Below are 23,346 nucleotides of genomic sequence, written 5' to 3' on the forward strand. Positions count from 1 at the left end.
GCCGCAGCTGGAAAGGAAGATTGGCCACATTAACATTGAGGATAACTGCTTCTTCCAAGAAAAGCCAAAGGGCCAGAGGAAAATAGTTTTATTTTATCTGTGTTTAAAAGAGATGGGGTGAGCCTGCATGTGGAGTGAGGTTTTGTTTCTTAGAGAACAAATTCCCATCTTTGCTCATTACAGATGCTCAGAGTCACCCCAGGATGTGCCAGTTCAGTGGACGAGGTAAACGATGGTGTCCCCAATGTCCTTCATGAGGCCGTTCTCGGCGAGGCGGACACGGTGCTGGCCCAGGTCAATGTGGAAGATGGCCTGCTCCAGAATAGGTGTTTTCTCTGCTTCCTCCTTGCCAAGGACTGGAACACGCCGGGGGCCAAGCACAGGATCATCAAACCTCATCAGCTTCACTTTAGAGAGATCTGCAGTGAGGAGACGGGCTGGTTAGGCTCCAAGATCTGCACACAGGCTGCAATATCAACTGAACTGATCAATACCCAATACTTCTACATCTGCTCCAAGGAAATACACTCTCTTGGCAATAACATTCATGCTTAGATTAACTCTCACTACAAAGATGCCATTCAGTGGTTACACTGTACATTACCAGCAGAAATAGGGACAAACCACATAGAAATATCAACTCCCAATACCACACTCTAAGCACTAGATTTGCCTTACCTGCTGCTGGGACAGCCGTAACTGAGCAGTTATGGTATCATTTTCTGAGTAATGAGTTTCAGAGACTGGGAGGAAGAGGAAGGCGAGTGTTGTTTTAAGTACAGCTCCCTATTCAAACACACACTAAGCAGATCCCAGGAAGCCTGGGATCTTGCGGCCAAGCCAAGTACAACCTCCTGCCCTGGTCACCAACAGAACAGTGACACCTTCTGGGAAAGACGGAGAGAGAAAGTCACTGCTTAACCTCACTTTTTTCCAGCATCTCAAAGTACTCCCTTAGCACACCACCAGTAGACACACACACACACACACACACACACACACCCCCCTATACTGTGTACACAGGGCCCTTCTCCTGCCTGTACTTTGCTACTTTATCATCTGCTCCTCTGTGTGCACCATCACTGGTAGGTTGTTGTCTTTGTTCTAAAGACAAACATTAATATAAACACAAGCTGTTTAAAGATACAGGAAGAAAAGATGACTCTGCTGTCACCAGCTCTTGGATGAGGTCCAGTTCTCCTTTTATACCTAAGTGCTTCAGATTTGTTTGATTCTTAACTCCTGTGTTCTTCAACACACCACAGCTCCTGTTCCTTTAAGAAAGCCACTTTCACTCATTACACATGGCCAGGAACTTGCTGCTTGTTTCAAGAACGTCCAACAAGAAGTGTTCTCATGCTAGCCTGTGTTTTCCTAAAGTATCTTTCCAAGCAGATGGATAAGTGAGGAATATGAAAATTACCAACAAGTAGGCTAGAAGAAACACAGCTCACTTCCAAGCACAATGAAGGAAGAGCACACACCCTGAAATACTGCTGCAAGGACCGACCACCTTCAGGCTGTCAAGACACCACAACCATTTAAGCTGACCACAGCAGCACTCCCAAGAGGCAGCTTTTATCCCAACTGCAACAAGGCAAAACACAGGAAAGTGCCACACAAGACAGTGACAAAGATGAGCACAGGATCCCTCCTCTTCTGTCTTGTGCACATCACCCCAGGAACTTACACAGGGCTTTACTAGACAGAAAACCAGAAAGCAAAGGAGCAAGAGGAGGTAAAGGGTTTATTGGCAGCAACCAGGATTTTTGCCAAAAAACGTGACCTCCATAGAGCAGATTTTTCCCTGTGATGGAATCCAGGTTCCTAAGCCAAGCACACTGCCCCTGAGAGCACTCACAGGCTCTAGGTAAACATGCCCTGGCAAAAGCAGCACCCCAGGCTCTGCCTGGACACCTTTATTTATTTAATGCAAAGTCAGGTTCACAGGTGGCGAAATGCTTTTGTCTTACTGCTTCCCCACTGGAATTCACTACTGCCCACGGACCGAGTGCTCTCTTACAACTGCAGAGTTCAATGTTTAACAGCTGCAATGAAGTATCAGTGCATAAAGAACACAAGAGTTGAGAGGGAAGAACTAGCTCAGAGGATTCAAAAGGAATATTAAAGCATTTCCCCACACAAGTTGCTAGTTCAAGTTTGGCATAAACAATGGTGATTGGTGGGGCTATTAAAAGCAGTTCTTCAGTAGTCCCAATTTTAACTGCACAGGTAGTTTTCCACTATGAAGTGGACAGAAATCATGAGGAGCCAAGGTAGCAACTGTTACCTGAGGATAAATAGAAAAATAAATCTAGTAAATACTTATTTCAGCCCCAGGCTCCACAATCCAAGTGGCAGAAGCCACCTATACCCAGCTGTGGGACCAGCTCACTCTCAGAAAGTCAAAGTGCACGGAGAAAGATCATCCATGTTCACCTCTGGCTGAAGCTGGGATTCAGTTTATCAGTGCCAGAACCAAAGGCTAATGAGGAAGACCACAGCAAAGCCTGCTTATTGGCACATCACCTCTTTGCTTTTTCACCACAAAACTCCTGCCTCCTTTCTAAGCAGCTCTTACAGCAGCACGAACTGCAGCAGTTTTCTGTTGCTCTGACCAGCATGTGACAGCCACGCAGCCGCGCTAGCACCTTACCTTTGATCCCTCTGTCCATCTTCATCAGGCGCCTGATCACTGTCTCCCTGGTGTCCCCTTGCCTGATATCAATCTTTGTGGAGAAGTGGCCGTTTGATGGTTGAGGGTTCACCAGGAACACAGACACACTGGGCTGTAAAGGAAGTTAACACAAACATTAAAGGAGATCTGTGCTTGTGATCCAAGCCTCGGAGGAAATGCCAAACCAAACCAAACCAAACCAAACCAACATCTGCTGTCAGCAAACATTCTGGGTGGATAAACTTCATTTAGAAGCACACCTGCCAGTGGCAGAATGCGAGCGCTGCCCCAGCTCTAAAACATACACCAGAGTAAGCACAAGTCTTGAGGACATATTTAGGGAAATCAATTAGGTCTTTTTACTGTACAAACCGTTAGAGCTGGAAACATCCACACATGATGCCACTGTTGTGAAGGGTCACTGATCTTACACATGACCTGCTGAGGATCCACAACAGAGCTGTAGGAATCCTTTTGAAAGGTTTATGCAACTGAAGGGAATCTCCTAGCCACTATAAATGGATAAACTAACAGTCCTCAGATCAAATAATTAAGTTGTGCTGACTTGAAGAACCTAAATCTACAGTCACAGACATTTTGGGCTCTATACAGAGGAAGGAAAAAAAACCCCAAAATATAACTGCTTCAGGAAAGGTTTCTTGTTTTGAAGGGGTGCTGGGCCAGAAGCAAAATGAATCCAGTGTCCATGTCTGATCCAAGTTTTTACATGGCATATTTGCTTTTGTCTGGCTTTTTTAAAATGAAGTTTTCAGGCTTCCAATATCTGAATTTCTGATCTTACCTCAGTTCTGAATATGGAAAATGGTTTTCCAGGACAGCAGTCTTCTTTTACTTTATCTTCTGCTTCAGAAGCAAACTTCACTTCGATGTGATCGAGCTGTCAAAAAAGAAAATAGGGAGAAAAGGGAATAAACAGTTTAATCCAGTTGGTATGAACCACAGGAGTCACCAGGCCTATTTAGTTGGTAATAAAAACCATTGCTTGAGCAACATGCACCCAGAAGTTAATGCAACCGTGCTTAGAGCCTTAGGAAAGGCTGGTCCTCCAGCCATGCCAATAAAACCCAAGTAATGAATATGCCAGGTATGCACCAACCTCCAGAGAATTTGTCAGATAGACAATATTCTCCATGAGCACTGCACGCTCATCGAACTCCAGCTCCAGATCAAGAACGCGCGAGCCGTTCTTCTCCAGGCTCTCCTGTCAGGGGGGGTAAAAAGGGAAAAATAGAAGAATTAAAACTCTAAATGCTGCAGTAAAATGAAGCTTCAAAACGGCAAACTATCTCCATTAGTCATGAACAGAATAGGCCTTTAAACATGAGAGCTCTCTGCTGGCACAACATGCTAACGTAGGAGCAGTAATTTTCTTGTAACAGGGCTTCTTCTACAGTGAGTTAGTGACACTGATGGGAGGAGAAAGAGCAATTAGAACACATTTTTAATATAGAATTGAAAAGGTGTTTGACATTCAGTTATTTATGATCCCTACTTAACGTGCAGATTGAGAATTCACAAAATAAGTCAGCATTTCAGTGGTATTTCACAGCAGGAAATGCAGTCTTATGACCTACTTTGAAATAAAGGACAAGCTTACAACAACTGGACATGTTCACAGCAGTCGTAAAACAAGTTCTCTGCAGGGAAATAACAACTACTTTATATGTTAACATAAAAGTAACTTAATTAGTCAAGAAAGCCAACAGCAACACTCACAAGAGACAAAGTATTAAAGGCAATAGAAAAACCACGTGATTTTTTTTTTTAACACTAAAACAGAACTTCCTCTTTGGAATTCAATCTGCCCTTTTCTTGCTTTCACATGCTGAGCCAGCTGTCTACTTTGAAGCTCTGCTTTGTCAGACTCAGCATGGCTGTGGTTTCCGGGTTTCCTTGTCAGTTTAATGTGAAAGATGCCCTGCATTCACACTGAATTGCTCCCCTTTGTAAATCACAAAGTTTCCCTTCCCTTTGACAAATAGGAAGCACAAGCAGAAATGTTGCTGGTGCACTGGAACTGCTGAATAATTGGTTTTCAGAGAAAAACACACTGATGTAGGGAGTCTGAGCTCAGATGTTTCTATGTCTTTATGTGAAATTGCTCCCTGCTCTTCAGAAGCGAGGATCAATGCTGGGGTAGGGCTCAGCATGCCAGCCCCTTCCCAGCTGCACCATCATCACTGACCTCTGCCACAACAGGGACATCAAACCCAGGACGTTTCAGACCTAACAGACTTGTAGGACTGAAAGCTTCTCTGACCTTTTCCAGCTGTACCAGCTGATCTAACACATCACTACATCTCTTCACACACCTACAGGAGGCTTTGTAGCTGCTTTGTGCTCTCTGTTCCTCTGAAGACTTCTGAGCTACCATGAGAAGGAGTCATTAGAATAACCCTAGAGAGAGGGCAAAAGAGCACCTCCATTTATAAAATATGACACCAACAGAACACATTGTTATAGGAATTTTAGAAATGAAGCTAAAACTTAAGCAGTATTTCACACTCATGAGGATTTTCCCCATTACCAATCCCTTTCAACTTCTCCAGATCACGAGAAGTCTAAAAGATTTTCAATCCTATTCTGCCCACCCCCTCCCCCTTTTTTTTTAAGTTTTTGCTCATTCTTTGCATGGCACACAAATGATACACAAAATTCATAATCCCACTCAGGGCTCAGAACAGACCCTTTTATTCTCTCTTAAACGTGGTGCAATCACTTATCTCTAACCTTGTTCTTAGCTTTCAAGTGTTAAGCTTTTTTTTTTGTCCCCAGAACAACACCTTATTCTCATTTCAGCATGAAAAACTTGAAGGGTCAAATCTGATGCATTTCAATCATAGAGGAATCCACATGTATTTGAAGCACAGATTATAACCTGCAAAATACAGAAACTGCCAAGCTCCAGCCAGACCATTCATTCACCTGGGCTAATTCATGTAGAGACATTTTTACTGTGTCTTTCTTCTAGAAATGTCAAAGCAGTTATAAAAAACCCCATGAAGATGCCAAACAAGCAAGGGGAGTGTCCTGGGTTCAGCTACAGCAGTCATTTTTTCTCCTTCTTAGTAGCTGGTGCAGGGCTGTGTTTTTGACTTTCAGTCTGGGAACAACGCTGATAACACTGATGTTTCTAGTTGGTGCTCAGTGATGTTTACTCTGACCAAGGACTTTCTCAGTCTCATGCTCTGCCAGAGAGGAGGGGAAGCCAGGAGGAAGCAGAGGCAGGACACCTGACCCAAACTGGCCAAAGGGGGATTCCATACCACAGCACGTCATGCCCAGTATAGAAACTGGGGGGAGTTACCCGGAAGGCCCAGATCCCTGCTCGGGTCGGGCTGGGTATCGGTCGGCGGGGGGTGAGCAGTTGTGTCCTCTCCCCTTGTTATTCCTCTTATCATTATTACTGGTAGCAGTAGTGGTTTGTATTATACCTTAGTTACTGGAGAGCTGTTATCTCAACCCGTGGGAGTTACATTCCTTCGATTCTCCTCCCCATCCCTCCGGGAGCAGGGGGAGGAAGGAAGAGGGGGGGAGTGAGCGAGCGGCTGCGTGGTTCCAAGTTGCCGGCTGGGCTTAAACCACGACAGGGAGGAAAGTGACTGAAGTCAAATGTTAGCAGGAGATTCAGGAATGAAATAAAGGAAACAACAATAACCATGCACCAAGTTACAGATTATCATCGGCTTTGTCCAACAAGTTTCCTTCACAAAAGTTTTTTCCATGCAACAACTGTCCCTCTGGCACTTACCTTAATCATGGCAACAAAAGGCATAACCTTCTTCATGTACTTCTTCAGCTCTGGCAAGGTGTTCAGCTCACTGGCAATTACTTTATTATCTGGCAGTTGACCTCCACTGACCTAAACATCAATGAACACCCATTAAAAAGGATAAGTATCATTACAGACTTGCCCTTTAATATCACACACCCTTTCCCATAAATACCAGCAAGGTTTGTCATCATCATTGTTTCCACATAGAAAAATTCTCATCCCTTTGAAACATCAGGCCAAGCAGCAGACTTTAACACTAATCCAGAAAAAAGCCTACAGAATGCATGACGTTTAATACCCCCAGAACAAACTTCACATGAGGAGTACTGGTTTCTCTCAATACCACACACTGGAACGGTCATGACTATCCGCTGTAACACCGCTTTGTTCAAGCTAGGAAGGATGGTTCATCAAGGTGCCAAAAGCCACTCTCATCAGTTCCCCATGTCACAAGTACAGATTCTTCTGCTTTCAGAACAGCTTATTTCTTCTACAAATGACTGATTCATTCCACTTCAGCATGTTTTTTGTAACATCACTGACTGGTATACACCTTGTCAAGGACCAAAGCAATGCTTCTAAGCCCACCTGCATAGTAAGGCAACATTAATCTGTCAGTCAGCTTGGGAAGAAGAATATTTTAAAACCTAACCACTTACAAATGAAAAAAACAACAGAACATGAGCCACTTTTTACTCAGATTGTCAAAAACTATTGAATCATACTGTCAAGTCGATGACATTCCTTGGGACATTTCCATTAAGCACCACAGCTTATCGGACAGTTGTAAAAGCTTAGAGAAAATGAAAACTACATATATGTTAATAATTCAGTAACAAATTACAGCTTAGAAACTTCCTACAGATAGAGAAAAAGAGCCCCTAAAGCAGCAGGTAAGCAGCCCAAAGAAACATGAAAGGACGATGACCTGGTAGTGCTTGTGTAGAACTGACAAGGTGGTGTGCTGCCATGGCGGGTAGTTCTTTGCCACGTAGATGGTACAGTGAGAAGGCTTCTGGGAAGGTTCTTTAGCACTTTTCTAAGGAAACAAGGAAAAAAAAAAAAAAAAAAAAAAACTTAGGAAGGACTCCTGAAGCAGTACAGAATTACCAGGTAGCACACTTGAAAAGATGACCTAATACACTTCACCTTTCCTTTCACAGGTGCCATGTAGTTCTTGAGGCGGAGGCGGAGGTCATGAGCTGCTTCCATCAGGTACTGGGACGAGCGAATCAATACCTCATCCACAGGACCTGCTGTTGGCCACGAGGCTCTCATGATGGAATCAGGCTTTGAAGAAAGGGAGAAGTAACATGCACGGAGATGAAAACACATTAGTATCTGGTGGGGTTTCAATCCATTGTAGCTCAACTGGAAACAGGAGTTTAGACAGTTGGAACCTCAGTGAACACCCACCTGTAACTAGGCTGTAAAGGATTAAGTATGCAGCCAAGGACTATACATACAATTACACCTGCCATACACCTACATAACATCATCTACAAGAAAAAGGCAGTAAAGAATTCCCAAAGTTTCATGTCTAAGTGTAGGAATATTACATTATCTGGGTTAATTTTAGATCACCTCTTTGTGAGTAGACAACCAAAGTGACTTGTATTAGAGTTGCATATGTGATCCCAGTAAAAGGCTAACCCCATATGTTCACTGTCCTATGGACAATGAGCTATTATGGCTCTTCGTATCCTAAGACACGTTTCTTCTATTTGCATGCAAAAGACATCCATAAGCCTGATAGAAGCCTCACTAAAAATCAGGAAAAGCTGAGATCTGAATCAAGTGACAAAACACAAAAGTGAGTGAGTACCTTTCCCAGAAGTGACCAGATATGCTCACACAAGTGGGGACAAACAGGAGCCAACAGCAGCGTCTGAACCTCAATAAACTGAAACACCAGCTCTCTGTGCATCCCTTCTATCGCCAGCTCACGGTATTTATCCTTTGCTGCCTGAAACACAGCCAGTGCAACCAGCATGAGCACACCCCACCTGCCATGGAGAAACACCGAGAAGAAAACACGCAATTCCTTGCTCTAATATGCCTTTCAAGTGTAAACAGCTTAGGACTCAATCATGGATTATTACAAGAACTGCATTTTCCTGAAGCACCTGAGTGGGAATCTGTCAGGCAGCCATTTGATTTCTGCTGCAATGTGGTACTTTTTTAGAAGTGTTTATTGGCACAGGCATAAGAGACAAAAATATCCACAACTGCGTATCAGGTACTGTCATCCAAATAGCTTGTGTAGAGATACTAGTAAGAACTAAGAAAAAGACAATGAATATGATGTATCATTATACATATAATTCAGCCTACTTAATCGTATTCCTGAGTATCATAAAGGAGCCACACAAAGGAGTCTCTGTAACTCATTAAGGGCAGTGCATGGTGCAGCAGACGCTCCGGAGACACAGCTTATGGAGTATATCAAAAAGCACTCTGCTTCCAAACAACTTTGTTGATGTATTATCTGGATTTCTCACAAAGAGTTCCTTATTACAAAGGAGCTAAAGAAAGGAAACACTCTTTTTAATAGTGCCTTTGTTTTAAGCAGCTTTTTGCTCATACTAGTTAATCAGTACTATTTGCAGAAACACAGCTGTCTTCCCCTGGTCCTTGGTAAGATGACACAAGCAGACCTTTATAATTTCAGATTTATTCAAGTACTCCTGTTTCTTGGCACAATTCCGATTCCAATTCAGCTGTCTAATTAAGGATCAGAGACATCAAGATCAAAAGAAATCCACAAAGTAACAAACACCAAGTGTTAGTTTCTTACACCTAACAAGAGACCTCCTACCTGGAATTCAAAGAAGCCACTTTTCAGAGCTTCCTTAAACATCATCTTCTCATAATTTTGGTCTGTCTTCATTATGCCAGCATTCATTTCACTAGGGAGGGAAGGGAAGTGAGAACACCAACTTTGCAGAGTCTACCCCACATAATGGCAGACGGTGTAAAACACCACTACCAATGTCACCCGTGCAGGGCGATCCCACACCTTGTTCTGTAAAGTGTTTTGTTCTATGTATTCGTTCATGTGCAGAATAAATAGAGATGCTCATTGCAAGAACAACAATGGAGCAAACTGTAACGTTAGCTTTCGTACAGTACCTGGCAAAGACTCTGTCGTTGAAGGTGTTGGCAGGACCGCTTCTCAGACTGTCTCTGTTTGCAATCATCTCCTTTACCCACTCCACCCATGTGTAGAGACGAAGAATACCAGCATCTGCCATGGCTTCCACAAAGTTGGCATCTTCAACAGTGTCACCAGCATCAGCCAAGGCGAAACGCATGCCTGAAAGAAACTGCATCAGCTAATGTGGCCAGCATGCAATTAGCTGGTAGCTACAGATGCAGGAGGGACTCAAAATTAATTCCAACTGCCTCTTCATTACGAGTTAATAAAATGCAGAGTGCATTTTCAATCTGCCTGGCCAGCTAGAGAGAGCCGTCTCAAAGGATGGACTTTACCCAGAAGAGGTACACTGCCCTCCTGAGGGAGGAAGCCAGACACACACCGAGGACCAGGAGCCTAGTACAATCACTGCCCAAAAAACAAGTGTTCAAGAAGGAACACGAGCATGCATGTACACACCCCCTGTGCACCAATAGTGTCTGTCTTGAGTTTTGATCTCTTAGGCCAATGTGGAAGCATGAAGCAGGCACCCTTTAAGGGGTCTCAACACCAGGAGCAGCTCTTGGCTGAACAGACTGTGTGCTAACCTGCATCCCAATAGAGCTCAGCTTGTCAAAAAGCACAGGTGGTAAGCAGTGGATTTATTGCAATTCAATCCTCCAATAAACCCACTGCTCCTCTGAGAGCAGAACACTCATTTTAGTAATTTTGGCATAACTGAAAAACAGATGCAGGTCAGAACACACTTACCATCTGCAGAAAACTTGTCAACAGCTTGAGTCAGGGTAAGAAAGTTGCCTGTAGATTTAGACATCTGCAAGAAACAGAAGAGTCTGTTTGCTCACACATCCATTTTGTTGTTGGATAAGCAAGACAGACACAACAGGGGCTTAAGCAAACCCTTGAGAAGGTGTTTGCTCATGAACCCCAGCAGAAGCAATTGGGTAAATCTGAACACAGAAAAGCAGACTGAACTTTGTCCATCTACCTCCTGAACCTTGAACAGGTCCACACACACCACAGCTGCAGGGAAGTGGTGGCATCATTTGGGCTCCAGCCCAGCCTTTGTCAGGTTCTGAGAGGCGGGACAACCGGTATCAAAAGTTAATTCCAGAAACTACCTAAATCAAACTTAAATACTATTCAAATTTGGTATTTCCAGTTCATCCTTCATTGGTTTTTACAAGGACTCTGGTGGGGTTTTTTGCTTCATCTTAGACAGTCTCCAGACCCTAATTCCCAGGTTCAGGTACTTCTAACTAATTCCATTCCAGAACTTGCACACATTAGTGAGTCACCAGCACAAACGTTTTCCTCTCCCTGCACTACTCCAGTGCTTAACAAAGCTAAAATTTAAAAACCCAAAACATTCTACATTCTGTATTACCCTAAAACTTAACAGAAATGCACTGAAATCTTCACTAAACTGGTGAAGCTATACAAGAGCTAACTTAAGAAAAGCATTCCAGAGAACTGGAAGAAAGGCAGGTCTCTACCTCTGATGAATGCAATACTGGAGGGCACCAATAAGGAAACTGGAATTTTCACTATTTCCTCCCCTTAAATAGCAAGAAGCATTTTTCCAGCCTGGCTGGCAAGTGCCTATTTGACAGCCACAAAAGCCATCTCTCACAAGAAACGCCACTCTACCTTTTCAGAATTGAGAAGGAGATGTCCATTTGCTCTCACAGCTACTGGCCACTTTTCTCTGTTTGAAGACAAGACAGAGAGCATTTGGTGAAGTAAATAAAAAATTTTCTCTTTTAAAAAAGAGCAAACATTTTATGTTCCAGTCTGGGACAACACCATAAGTGGAATCTTCAATCTTCATTTAAAAAAAAAAAAAAAAAAGGGTGTGTTAAGAAAATTAAGGAGTGTCTTTGTAGATGGAAAGAGCTATAATGTAAGGACAAGAGATTATCATTGCTGAAAGGTGAAGCAGGGAGCACTGCACCTGCATTTACACTTCACCCCCACGCCTCCCTCTATTCAGCTACGTTTAGTTTAAAGGCCAGTGACTGGCATTGCCCAGCAGCACTCAGAATCCTGCATCTTAAAATCTCTAAGCATTCTAAAAAAACCCAGAGGAAAAAGAATGATAAAAAGCCTCCAATTTCAGTAACTTCTACCACAGACAATTGCAGCAAAGCTCTATGAAAAAACACATTTTCAACATAATTCTGAATGCTGCGCAGTCCAAAACAGCCATTAGCAGATGCAGCAGAACTCCAAACTCTCCAGCTTTGCCTCCTGCACACCTGGTTCACATTATCTCCAAACTCACCTTTGATCTGACCACATGGCCACGTGATTGTAGAGGTAGTACGAGAGATGATTTGGAACAAGATCTTTGCCAGAAACTCTGAGATCTACAGGATACCAAAATTCAAACTCCTCCTTTAGCTTGTCCAACTTCTCTTTTGGAATCTCTGTTTTAGGAAATGGAGCTGCTTTGAAGAAGATGTAATCCCAGACTTCTTTGCTCATTTGATGTGCCCTGCACAGAGTTAGTCCCATATTGAGATGTCAGTAAGAGTTCCTCTTCCGCCCCGCAGCAGTCTGTGTAAGACAGCTTAAAACCGATCGCTTCTCACAATACACTCCATTTGATAGCAGAGCAAACACAGACAGAGAACATGCAGGTGCTTTGGCTTGTATTATGCAGACAGAAAAAGCATTCTGGATCCAGAGCACCTCCAGCACATACTAAATCACCAGCTGAACTGACAGTCAATACCACCAGTCTATAACAACATCTTACATGCACCCCTTTACTGTCTAGTTCTGACAACTACTGTTTTATACTTTCTACTACTGTGGTGTGCAACCCCCTTCTGCTGTCCCCCCCCAGAGGAAGTCTTGGTAAAAAGCATTTGCTAACACCACAAAGATGATGTTATCTATTCCTGTTTGAGTACACTCTAATTGAATATACTTAATTCCAACAAATCTGCAATTCTGTGCTCAAGATGCTCACTTCAAAGTTCCTTTCCAGACATGACTAGGATGTACGGAGCTTCTCTGTAATTAGAGAGGTTTGAGCCAAAATGAAAGCTTTGCCCAGCCTTTCAGAACTATTCCTGTAAGAACCTTTACTTGGGAAGTTTTTCAGATTCATTATAGCACCAAACGAGGTAAGTTCCAGCTCCAGTGTGTTCACTGCTCCAGAAAACAACACAACTAGAGCACAAGATTCAAGAAAAGCCTGGAAGTTATTTTTTTCCATTCCAGACAAGTTGTACTACCTCATCTCTCTGATCTCTATCACTGAAAGTTCATGACCACTCCAATCAAGAGGTCACAGAGCAGTCTTAGGAAGAATGTGGTACAAAGGCCTTCCCCTCTTACTTCGAAGGCTTCCACATATGAGTTGTGGATAAAAGATGACTCTAAGCTAAGAGTTACCAACTTTTAATACAGTGACAAAAAGGAAGTGCTGACAGTCTTGCTCACTTTGTGAGCATACAATCTTCTATAGTTGCAAAGCGGCCTCAGTGAGCAGTCACTTCAGCAGCCACTGAGACCAATCACTCAAAACCTCCTGGCAAGGACCACTTTGAGGCAAGTCAAACAAAACTCAAAAAGGCAATTTACCCCACAGACAATTCTGCTCTCAGGGACATTCCTCCTCTCTTTCTCTTTCCTTATTTCCTTTCCACAGGTTTGTGGTAACTTTACTAACAGCACATTAAGTTTGACAATGCTGCTTTTTAAACACCAAAACAAAGCATCAGCCTCCCTGGCAAGTCTTTGAGAACAATTCAGGAGATAAGCACATCCACTTGAACAAGAACACTTCAGGATTCACTCTCCTTACCGGATGCCTAAAGGAGATTCTCCCTGGCCCCTCAGGTTACCTCCTTGTAACAGATGAGCCACTGTGTAATAGGCCATGTAGATAGTTGAGTCAGAGAGAGACTCTATCAGCCACTGCTCATCCCAAGGTAACCGGGTACCTAAAGACATGGAAACCAGTATCAGGTACAGCCAGTACCAGCCCAACTGACAAGCACACATAAGCAGTTCATGACTTTCAGTGGAACACATATATATACACACATGGATAGAGATGCAAATACTCATGCTTATGTTTTAAAAAATCCTTTTTTAAAAGAATTAAACTTCAGCATTTGAGAATTTTATTGAAGAGAAAATACAACCTTCAAACAGATTTCAGCTCATGATCATCTGCTGTCTGTTACAATGCAGCTAGAACAGCTGTCTCATGTCAGAGGCTACATCAGAGGAAGGCTAGTCAGAATTTGAGGAGAACACCCAAGAAATGGCATTAGTTCCTCCTTCTGAGGTCCCTTCCAAAAAAAAAAAAAAAAAAAATGGCCCAGGCAAAAAGCTGCAGAGATGCTGCACAGAGTCCCTGTAATAATGAAAACCAAAATTACCCCCGACCACATGGGGGTAATTGCACGGAAGTGCCTTCTCTGGGATGCTGGGTCAGGACGTAAGCTGCATACAACTACTCTACACCTACCCATGCCATGCTGGATTCTAGATAGCACTTAAGCCTTCCAAACGAACCAATGAATACCATTCTCACGAAGAGAACACTCACGAGGACATTCTTATGAAGTGAGGAAAGAAGTGGAACGCCTACCTAAGCCGTATGTCCTGGAGCATGCATGCTCTTGTAACCAGCCTAAAGTAGCTTCAAAGTTTCTCCTTGTCTCTTCACAAAACCTGTAAGAAATAAGCCATTACTGCTCCCAGCCCTCTTAGACCACGGCCAGCCGCAGCCAACGAGCACTCCCCTGTCCATCTGCTTTTGTAACTTACGTCTCCAGATGTTTCAAGCACTCTGATGCCTGTTTCTTCCAGTTCACTTCACCATAATCTAAATACCTACAGTCAGGAAAAGTTTGTTGTAAGCAATCCACAAGTAGGACATAATTTGGCACTAACTTTCTAACTACTTCACTCACCACTGATCACAAAGGGCCACAACACATTCATCAGCAGACCTCGACATAACTTGTTTCTCAGGTTCCATGTAAATCACGGCTTCATCCTAGGAGTTGAAAGGGCAGTAAAGGCTAAAAGTGAACCGCTTGGCAAAGTCTTGAAAATCCTCACATCTTACCAAAAGCATATTCCCTGTTCTAATCTGCTTTGCAGCATTTATTGCGTGGCTTTTGTCACTGCACAGATGCTCTGCCTCAGGATTCTCTTCAGTAAAATGAGAGCAACACTGAGTTGCTCTCCTCTGAGGTATCAGTTTGTATCATTCTGTACAGAAGGTCTCCATGCATGACCAAAAGGAGGAGAGCAGCACAAGATGTTACTTGAAAAAGACTGACAATTCAGATCCTACATTTGCAGTGTCTTCCCAACTATAACAAAGACTGTATCAGGCTACCAAAATATTTCCTAGCCAAGGTAATGGGATGAAGCAGGGAATAAGAGGTGTCAAAGCTATTCATCCCACTTAGTGCAAGAACACAAGGTCCTTCTTTTAGCAGTGTTTCCTAACTCTGCAGTTATCCAAAGCACGAGTAATGACCGCAGAACCAGAGCAGAGGTTTGTTTAGCGACCCAGCTACCATGAAAAGGACAAAATGGATAATGTGGAAGCAGCTGTGTGCACACTATCACATACATTATCCACCATCATCTTCTGAATAAGCTTCTTGACATCTTGAACTCTCTGTCCTTTGAATCCATCCACCAACATTACCTGTAAAAGATGGGTCACAGGAGTTGATGTTTTTAAAAATGAACAGCAAATAGATGCAATAGCTCTTTGGATCAGCATGAACAAGTAGCAGCCAACTCAGCAAGAAAACCCTTCTCAAAATCTTTTATTACTTACTCCCTCATAAAATCCTTTCAGGTACATTCTTTCCTTGGCCTCAGCAAGCTTCTCTCTGTCATTCTGGCTCTGGATTTTGAGCTCATCACAGACTAACGGAGCACACAGGTTGCCATAGCCTGGGATTTCAATGATGGGCACCTGAGAATTAACACACCCATATCAGATATGCAGTTCAGACTACCCCAATGCCATAAGATCTACACCAATTCAGCACAACCCTGCTGTAACTGTAAGGGTCTTTAGCTCTTTGCACAGAACAGATACTATAACAATCTGGCCATTAAGGCTGTAAGTTTTAATCACCCAACAGGTTATCAGTATAATGATGCAAACCTATCTCCAAAATAGTAATTCCTACAAAAATTAACACTTTTCTTTATGTCTGAAGTATAGCAATGGATAACAAATCCTGGTTGCAGCCCCTAATAAACCAAACATTCAACTACAGCAAAACATGAGGACTTTAAACTCTTCACTCTTCCAGCTGAGGAGGACTTTAAGCAGAAATTCTGGAGCAGGCAGGCACAGCTCCTTTTCTTACCGGTGAGTGCCCAGACACATGCACTGCAGCTGGACACACTGGGTGTACTCACCGGTTCAAACGGCAGCACCATCTCATCTCTGATGCCGTACTTCACCCTCAGAGCCTTCGGAAGTTAAGAGGAAAACAAATTAACCAACACGGATGGAAGAAAAATATTCAAGATTTAAAGGTTTTTATCCATTCATAAGGTCATTTCTGTTCATAACATTTTATTGCAAAGCAGACAAAGCCACCTCCCTGCTTTCCCACTATTTCTCACATGTGAGTTTAACCCCAGCTCATTTCCAGGTGCTTCTTTGTTCTAACTGTCTACATTTTTAAGAGGGGAAAACCCAATATTGCTTTACCCTGAAAACAAGTGGGACAAAAATTCAATAGCCAGGGATGGGTGTTTATAGATGCTGATGTACTCTTGAAGCTGTAACAGCTACACCCATTTTAAGTCTCATTTGAAATTCATCAGAGGTCTTTATCTCTTCTCTGGAAGTCACTTCCACAACAGGCATTTGTTTCTATTTCTCTGGTACTCTTCTCTACCATAACATGCAGCAGAAGTTACTTGATTCTCATCCAAAACTCTACTTGAAGTCTGAGAGCAAACATCTGTCCCAGCCCTGCTGGTTTTAACTTCATTTATTTTTAACTGCTTTGATTTCAAGTTAGAGACAGCAAAAGTGCAACTAAAGGGAGTTTCATTTCACCCATGGACCCTCCACACTATGGAAAGGAAACAGAAGCAATTCAGTTAACAGACTGACCTGCTTCTTTTTCAAATCTCTCAGGGCTGCAATGTCATCTGGAGAATCGGAGGGAACACTTGTGACCACTCCAGTGCCTTGGCAAAGAAACAGATACCAAAGAGAAAAAGATTAATCCACACATATTGAATGCACAGAGTGCAAACAGGCTTTGGCACGATGCTGCTGTACAGTTACCTTTATCTTCCTTGATTGTGAGCATGGGCAGAGCATATATAACTTTGTAGGCAGTGAGAGGGGCCGAAAGTGCAGCGCCAAGAATCTCCTGTGCAGGACAAAGGAACACCATTATAATAAATAGCACTTTTGCAGCCTGAGTAAACTCTTCTGGCTGATATCTTCAAATCTGCTGGCATTCCTTACATATTACAAACAAATAGATATATATATTTAGTTAGACAAGGAAGCAGATTGCTGAGAGACTGACAAGGCAACAGTAATGCATTATTCCACAGGGTTCATCAGGTTCATCTCCCAGCAGCTGCAGCTCAGCTGCCAGGGAACCTGTCTGCTGCTCACTTTTTTAGTCACTAAACACTCCAAAAGTCTTGTAATGGCTCCTGTATTTTCTTTGTAAGTGGGATTCTACCATCCCCTTTGCAGGTATAAACTTCACAGGAGCAGATAAGCCTGCCCAGCAGGCAGATGCTTACTTCTCCCATCAGCTCCTTGACCACAGGTACAACTCCATTATCCTTTGTGAAGCCCTGGTAGGACATGTTCCTGGCAGCTCTCTGGGTACAGATAAAAATATCCCCAGTCACAGTTTCAAAGCCGATGTACTTCATATCTGGGCGAACCCAGCAGTTGGTCTGTCCAAACATGGTCTCTGGTCTGAGCGTAGCAGCCACCAGGAAGATATTTTTTCCTCTTAGGCCACTGTGGAGGGAAAAAGCATTTTCTAAGTCACCAAAACAAAAACATTCAGGATAATACAGAACATGCTTTTAAGCTAATATGAACTTCTAGTAACATTTACTAAGGGATGAAAGTGGGTCAGTAAGTTCTTTCTTGGAGTTCCACACAGACTAGTGAATAAAGAGCTCAAAACTGCTTTATTCACCAGGTTTTTAAAGTGACACAGAGAGGGTCAAACTGAAGTCTGCATTAGGCTAACAGACCATCCAACGGAATGGTCACTTCTGGCCATAAGATAGTACTACTTGCCATTACAAATTCCAGACCTACCTTAGTTTTGTGGGATAAGGATCTAATACCTTCATTTTTATTAGTGTGTATTCTTGAGGCCCGACACCCTACAGTTCACATAAACAATGCAGCAATCAATATATGACATTGACTCAAGCAGTAAAGAAAATAAACCCTATTCTGCAGCAACTGAATCCAGCTGCTGTTTAAGGTACCGATGTTTTCATCACAGTAAATCAGATTTCCATCGATACAAATGGCTGTTTCAAAGGTGCAGACTGGAGACAGATGTGATACTTTATTCCAAAGTCCAAAAACTTACTCACCACAGCCACTATCTCAGCAACACAAGTTAATAACAGCCAGTTTGTTTTGTTTCAACAGACTATGACAGGATTTAGTGATGCTTCTGGCACAAATTGCCAAATAATCACAGAAAACAGCTACGATGGAAAATACCATCCACAGGTCAAGACAAATGTCCTCAATAGAGGGGTTCATTCCATTTTCACATGTACTGACAACCAGTAACTCTGCATATACAAAATACAGTTTGCTCTAAGATATAATTTATTTTTTCACTCAGTATTTAAGATCATAAGCAATGCATAAGAATATCAATTAAAAACATTACCTCTCCTGTTTGCCTGTCATGATCCATGCAAGGCTGTCCATCTTTTGGAGAATAAATTGTGTATCTAGAAAAAGGGATATTTTCATTTAGTAGCAAATACAATAATGTGTAGGCCAAGGGCAGGTGAGGGGAAGGGACCCAGATATTTGTGAAAGACACCACTTAATGGTATTTTCAAACTTGCATAAATATGCACCAATGCCATCACTCCGTTTTGACAACAGCTTTTGGTATTGGCCCTATTTTGCCTTGAGGTGGTATCCATGGAAAAACTACACCAGGAACCCAACCTCACACACTTCACCAGCACAATAAACACACTCCACTGTGTCCAGGAAAGCATTTGAAATGAAAGGATTCTGCTTTAATGGGAGTTGGGAGCACGTTCCAGAGACGTGTTGAGGGGTTCTCTCTTTGGAAAAGCTGAGCTATTCCACATTCATACAACCTCCCAGCTGAGTGGTAGCTTCCATGCTTACCGTTTCCCAAACTTAATCTTATTTCTTTCCTTCAGTGTAAGGAACTGCCATCGTACAAAGGCATCATAATACGGATTAACGTCTGTGGTGATGAAAGAACGCCTCCAATCCACCTGAAACGTGCAGGAGTCCCCATAAGTAAATACAATAAAGAAATTCAAGGAATCTCACAATAGCAAAACTGGTGTTTTAAGAATAAAAGAAGTTTCTCTCCAAACAAAGATAACACAAGTACATCTCACACAAGGTGTGTGCTTAAAACCCTGGCCCCGCAGTGTGTGTGTGCATCCTCCTTCAGAGCTGAGATGCCAAAGGCTCACGGCCCATTTGCTGACCATTAATTTGAGAGATTTTGTGGTAATTTTAACCAACCACTCAAGCTAAATCCCAGCATTCCCTTGGTCTGTAATCTCTGCCTTAATTTTTAAAAATCTGGTATCAGTGGGACAACTATCTTTATTTCATATCGCATCTTTACTCTTCCTAAACTACTGTCAATAATGACTATGCAGCAGTTTAATAGGAAAACAAGAAGGGAAAGTCACAATTCCTATATTCAATTCTTGTTTCCAGTTGCAATCACTGCACAGAGTTTAAGTGCTGTATGAGAAAGCACTTCACGGTCACCCAAGACTACTAAAAGTTCAAATGAAGAATTCCATAAATAGCAAAACACTTCCAGAACCATGCTGGTATCACACTGCAAACCTCCCCAGGACAGAAGCTGCACAACCATAAACATAACACCACCATAATCCTGGCTGCTCCCATAGCTGAGTTTTAGATTTCATAGTTACCTTCAATCCCATGCTTTTCAGGTCCTGGATAGCAAGGGGAGGGAAATAATCCAGCCAATGCTCAGCTTCAGAAAAACTGACTACTTCTTCATCAGAAAGTCCCAAAGACTTCATGATTCCCCACTGGTACTTGGAAGAGCCAGACTTGGCAGCAGCCTTACTCTGAAATAACAAATGTGATGAGGGAAAGGGGCCCGTTCCGTATTCACAGCAGCTTTACATGCTCAGAGTATTCTTCTCTCTTACTGTTATGGTTTCTATCCCCAGATATACACATCAATACAAACATTTGAGCATTCTTTCTCTAGGAGTGAAGACTGATTAGTTTCCAATCTACCCTATTTCACAGCTTGTATCAACTGTACATACATTAACCCCCCTCTGCTCTTTTCAGTTGTTACATGCTCAGGTCAATCTGCAGACAGGCTGCACGATGACAAACTGGCAGGAAATGACCAGTTCACTGAGGTCCTGGGCAATCAGGTGGTGATTGTGGGTACAAACCCACAATGTTTGTACCACAGGGTTCTCCAAGTGTGAAGTTAATCCCCTGATGCACACCTGGAGTCTGAGAGCACAGCCACCAACCCAGGAAGCCCTTGTTTAAAGCTTACCTTTTTGCCTTTTGCTTTGTCTTTGATAACAATTTCTTCTTCTTTTTTAGCAGAATTTTCTTCCTCTTCCTCCTCCTCATCAGGAAACTCAGGTGGGCAGCCATACAGTTCCATTTCTCTTTTTAGCTTGTCTGCACAGGCCTAAGCAGAATCAATGGCAATCAGCACTTTCCTGAGACAGCTGAGCACTAGCACCCTGCTCAATCACAGCTAGGGAATGCTATTACTGGTAACACTTTGCATTTCACCACAATGCTTCAAACTTTTTCTTGCACTAGCTTCTAGGGGATCCTGCAACTTCAAGACTCCTGCCATAGCAGGAAGGGCTTTACAGGGAGCATTTTCTTGCAAACAAATACAACAGGTAAGCTTAGTTTGAAAGCATTTTATTTTCTAGAAACTGATAAGATTTCCAGCACAACGCATCATACTACACATTGTGGTTCAAAATCTCACCATCTTGATGAACTTCTGAATAAATTAAACATGATGTTCAGGATGGACAGTAAGCAATGCTCTAAGTAGTCTTCATAATAAAAAAGTATTAGCAAAATCCCTCTAACTCCAAGCATCTTACCTTTATAGGCATCCCAGTGCAGTGCAGGCCAAATGGGAACAGGCAGCTCTTTCCCTTTAGCCTCTGGTACCCAATTGCAAACTACGTAAAGTGGAAAAATGAAACAGATTACACAGGAATGGCACAAGGCTTCACTAGCACCCTGCTCAAGCAGTAAGTGCAACTCCTGCTTTAACATGACGAACGCCACAAACAGCACCAAGGAAGCTAATTAATGGAAAAGAAGGTGCAACCTGGTTTTGCACCAGGTCTGTCACTGCCTGGCTGTGCAAGTCCAAGTCTTCCTGATATGCAGGGGGCTGGTTTTTACTGCAGAAGAACGGGTGCAAAGAGATGGATTTTGTGGAACCCTGTCCACAGGACCTAAGGCCTGTTCACACACAGGTAACAGCACAGTGTTCACGCACAAAAGAGACAAGGAGATTTCTTGCGAAGTTTGTGCCAATCTGAGAGAATGACAAGAGGAATCCCCTGTGTCTGGTCTCCCAGAATGAAAGAAGTGATGAGTGGCATTTCTCCTCAAGCATTTCCACTGAAAATATGGGCAAAAATGAAAGTCTGAATCAATCATTACTAGCTCTATGAAGACATTCACAAGGCTTCTGACAGCTCAAAGCTTAACTACAAAATCACAACTTGTTCTAGAGTAGTATTTAAAGGGATTAGCAAAGGAAAATCTTTACCTCACATTTAGATAAAGAAAAGGTGTGTCCCAGGTGAAGGCGGCCATTCATGTAGGGATAAGGAAAGGTAACGAAGTACTTCTCTTTGCTGAGAAGAAATTCAGAGCATTAAAATGTAACTACTTTCAAAATGACCATCAGATGCATGGCTAAAACAGTTAACTGCTATGTTCAGCTATTGTCAGCCCACACTGACAGGAAAATAATGGTTTCCCTGCCAGTAACACCAGTCTTTGATCTTAAAGAATGATATCCCAACAGGCTTTGTCATCTTACAGAAGATAAACACACACAAGAAAACCCCCCCTAGGACTGACATCACAAAGAAGCTGCAACAGACACAACATCTTCCCAAAGGAAACCAATTCTAATCCCGCTTCTGTAAATTAATTACTGCAAAGACTTAAAGTCATTTATTTAATCTCCTATCCCCCCAGCTCAGATTGTTTAGTGGCACACTGCAAGAACTTACTCATTTCACAACACTTCAAATTAATCAGATGTGGCAAATGCAAAAAAGGAATGGAAAAACCCAGCCAACCCTCAGCACAGGCCAAGAGGGGCCACTTTTTCCCTGATGGATTTTGAAGGAAATAAGTTCCCCTGAAAAGACATTTCAAGCAGTTAAAAGATAAAACCCTGCAGAATCAAAAGTAATAATACCTCTTCTGGTTCTGCCTGTCTGAGGCATCGATCTCAAAGACTCGCTCTTCATCCCACTTCTGCTGGATCTCTTTTTCAATTTTCTTCAGGAAATCAACTTTTGCTGTCCCTTTACGCTCCTGTGAAACACAGAGGAGGAAAAGCCCAGCTGAGTGGTTAACACACACAGACTTGCAATACAGTACAGACCCCCCTGGACCCCTTTTCCTGCAGACAGGCGTTCCTCTGGGCTCCCTAACCTGCAGCACAAGCTCTCAGCAGAGCATCAGCCTTCAGAAAGAGGAGCCGGGATCTGTAAGGAAAGGGTTAACAACCTTTCTCCCAGGCAGAGCTCCACAACAGCCAATGTAACACACACACTGACAAACTGGTCCCTCTACTACTAACTAACAAACTCGGAGGTGTCTGAACTGAGGAGACAGAAGCTGATGGCACTGCAAAGCAAAAACCAGAAACCAAACAAAACACACAGAACTCTGGGTTTGCTCCAGACTCTCCACAACTCCCAAACAATGTTTCTTTATCTTGCTATACACTGAGTGGGAATGGTACTTCCTGTGCCAGGAGAAGAGTCTGGCACACAAGTCCACTCTAACTGTAGCTCAGGGTTCTTCAGGTGACATATTTTAAGTTATGTTACGTTTAAATCCCACCATTAAGCGTTAAATACCCCTCCTTACTCGTTTATCACACAGCACACCGCAGGTACCCCTCGCAAAGCTGGACGCACACAGAGTTTGAGGGGTTGGGTTTTCTTCCCCTGAGACCCTTGGGGCAGGAGCTGTGATCCCTTCGCTCGTGCCAGCAAACACAAACCTGGTTAACAACAAAAGCGCCGCAGCAAACCTCAAATACCTCTGAAGAAAAGCAGAGCTATCACGACAGCTTAACGAGAGGCTCCACCTCGTGCCAAGGCATTTAATCGTTAGTCCCTGGCTCCTACAGCATTGAGTCACTCACCTCAGCCTGACTCTACCCTACAGTAACTACC

At 42.9% G+C, this 23,346-nt stretch overlaps 1 protein-coding gene across 1 annotated transcript; it reads right to left on the minus strand.

Moving 5' to 3' along the window:
* Positions 1 to 207: 207 nt before the first annotated feature.
* Positions 208 to 22,474, minus strand: LARS (leucyl-tRNA synthetase; the record flags this gene model as incomplete). Its single annotated transcript, XM_010013083.1, has 31 exons — positions 208 to 419; positions 2,657 to 2,789; positions 3,480 to 3,575; positions 3,795 to 3,899; positions 6,450 to 6,560; positions 7,402 to 7,512; positions 7,623 to 7,763; positions 8,299 to 8,439; positions 9,292 to 9,382; positions 9,606 to 9,789; positions 10,381 to 10,444; positions 11,281 to 11,338; positions 11,915 to 12,127; positions 13,448 to 13,586; positions 14,243 to 14,325; positions 14,422 to 14,487; positions 14,568 to 14,653; positions 15,242 to 15,319; positions 15,455 to 15,595; positions 16,051 to 16,104; positions 16,760 to 16,836; positions 16,937 to 17,024; positions 17,413 to 17,638; positions 17,948 to 18,015; positions 18,543 to 18,606; positions 19,022 to 19,134; positions 19,819 to 19,980; positions 20,433 to 20,573; positions 21,010 to 21,090; positions 21,693 to 21,789; positions 22,356 to 22,474. Coding segments are annotated over 31 exons (3,537 nt in total), but the record flags the coding sequence as incomplete, so codon positions are not given.
* Positions 22,475 to 23,346: the final 872 nt, after the last annotated feature.

This window comes from Nestor notabilis, unplaced genomic scaffold (genome assembly GCF_000696875.1).
Source record: "Nestor notabilis isolate BGI_N333 unplaced genomic scaffold, ASM69687v1 scaffold27540, whole genome shotgun sequence".
Taxonomy (NCBI): domain Eukaryota; kingdom Metazoa; phylum Chordata; class Aves; order Psittaciformes; family Psittacidae; genus Nestor; species Nestor notabilis.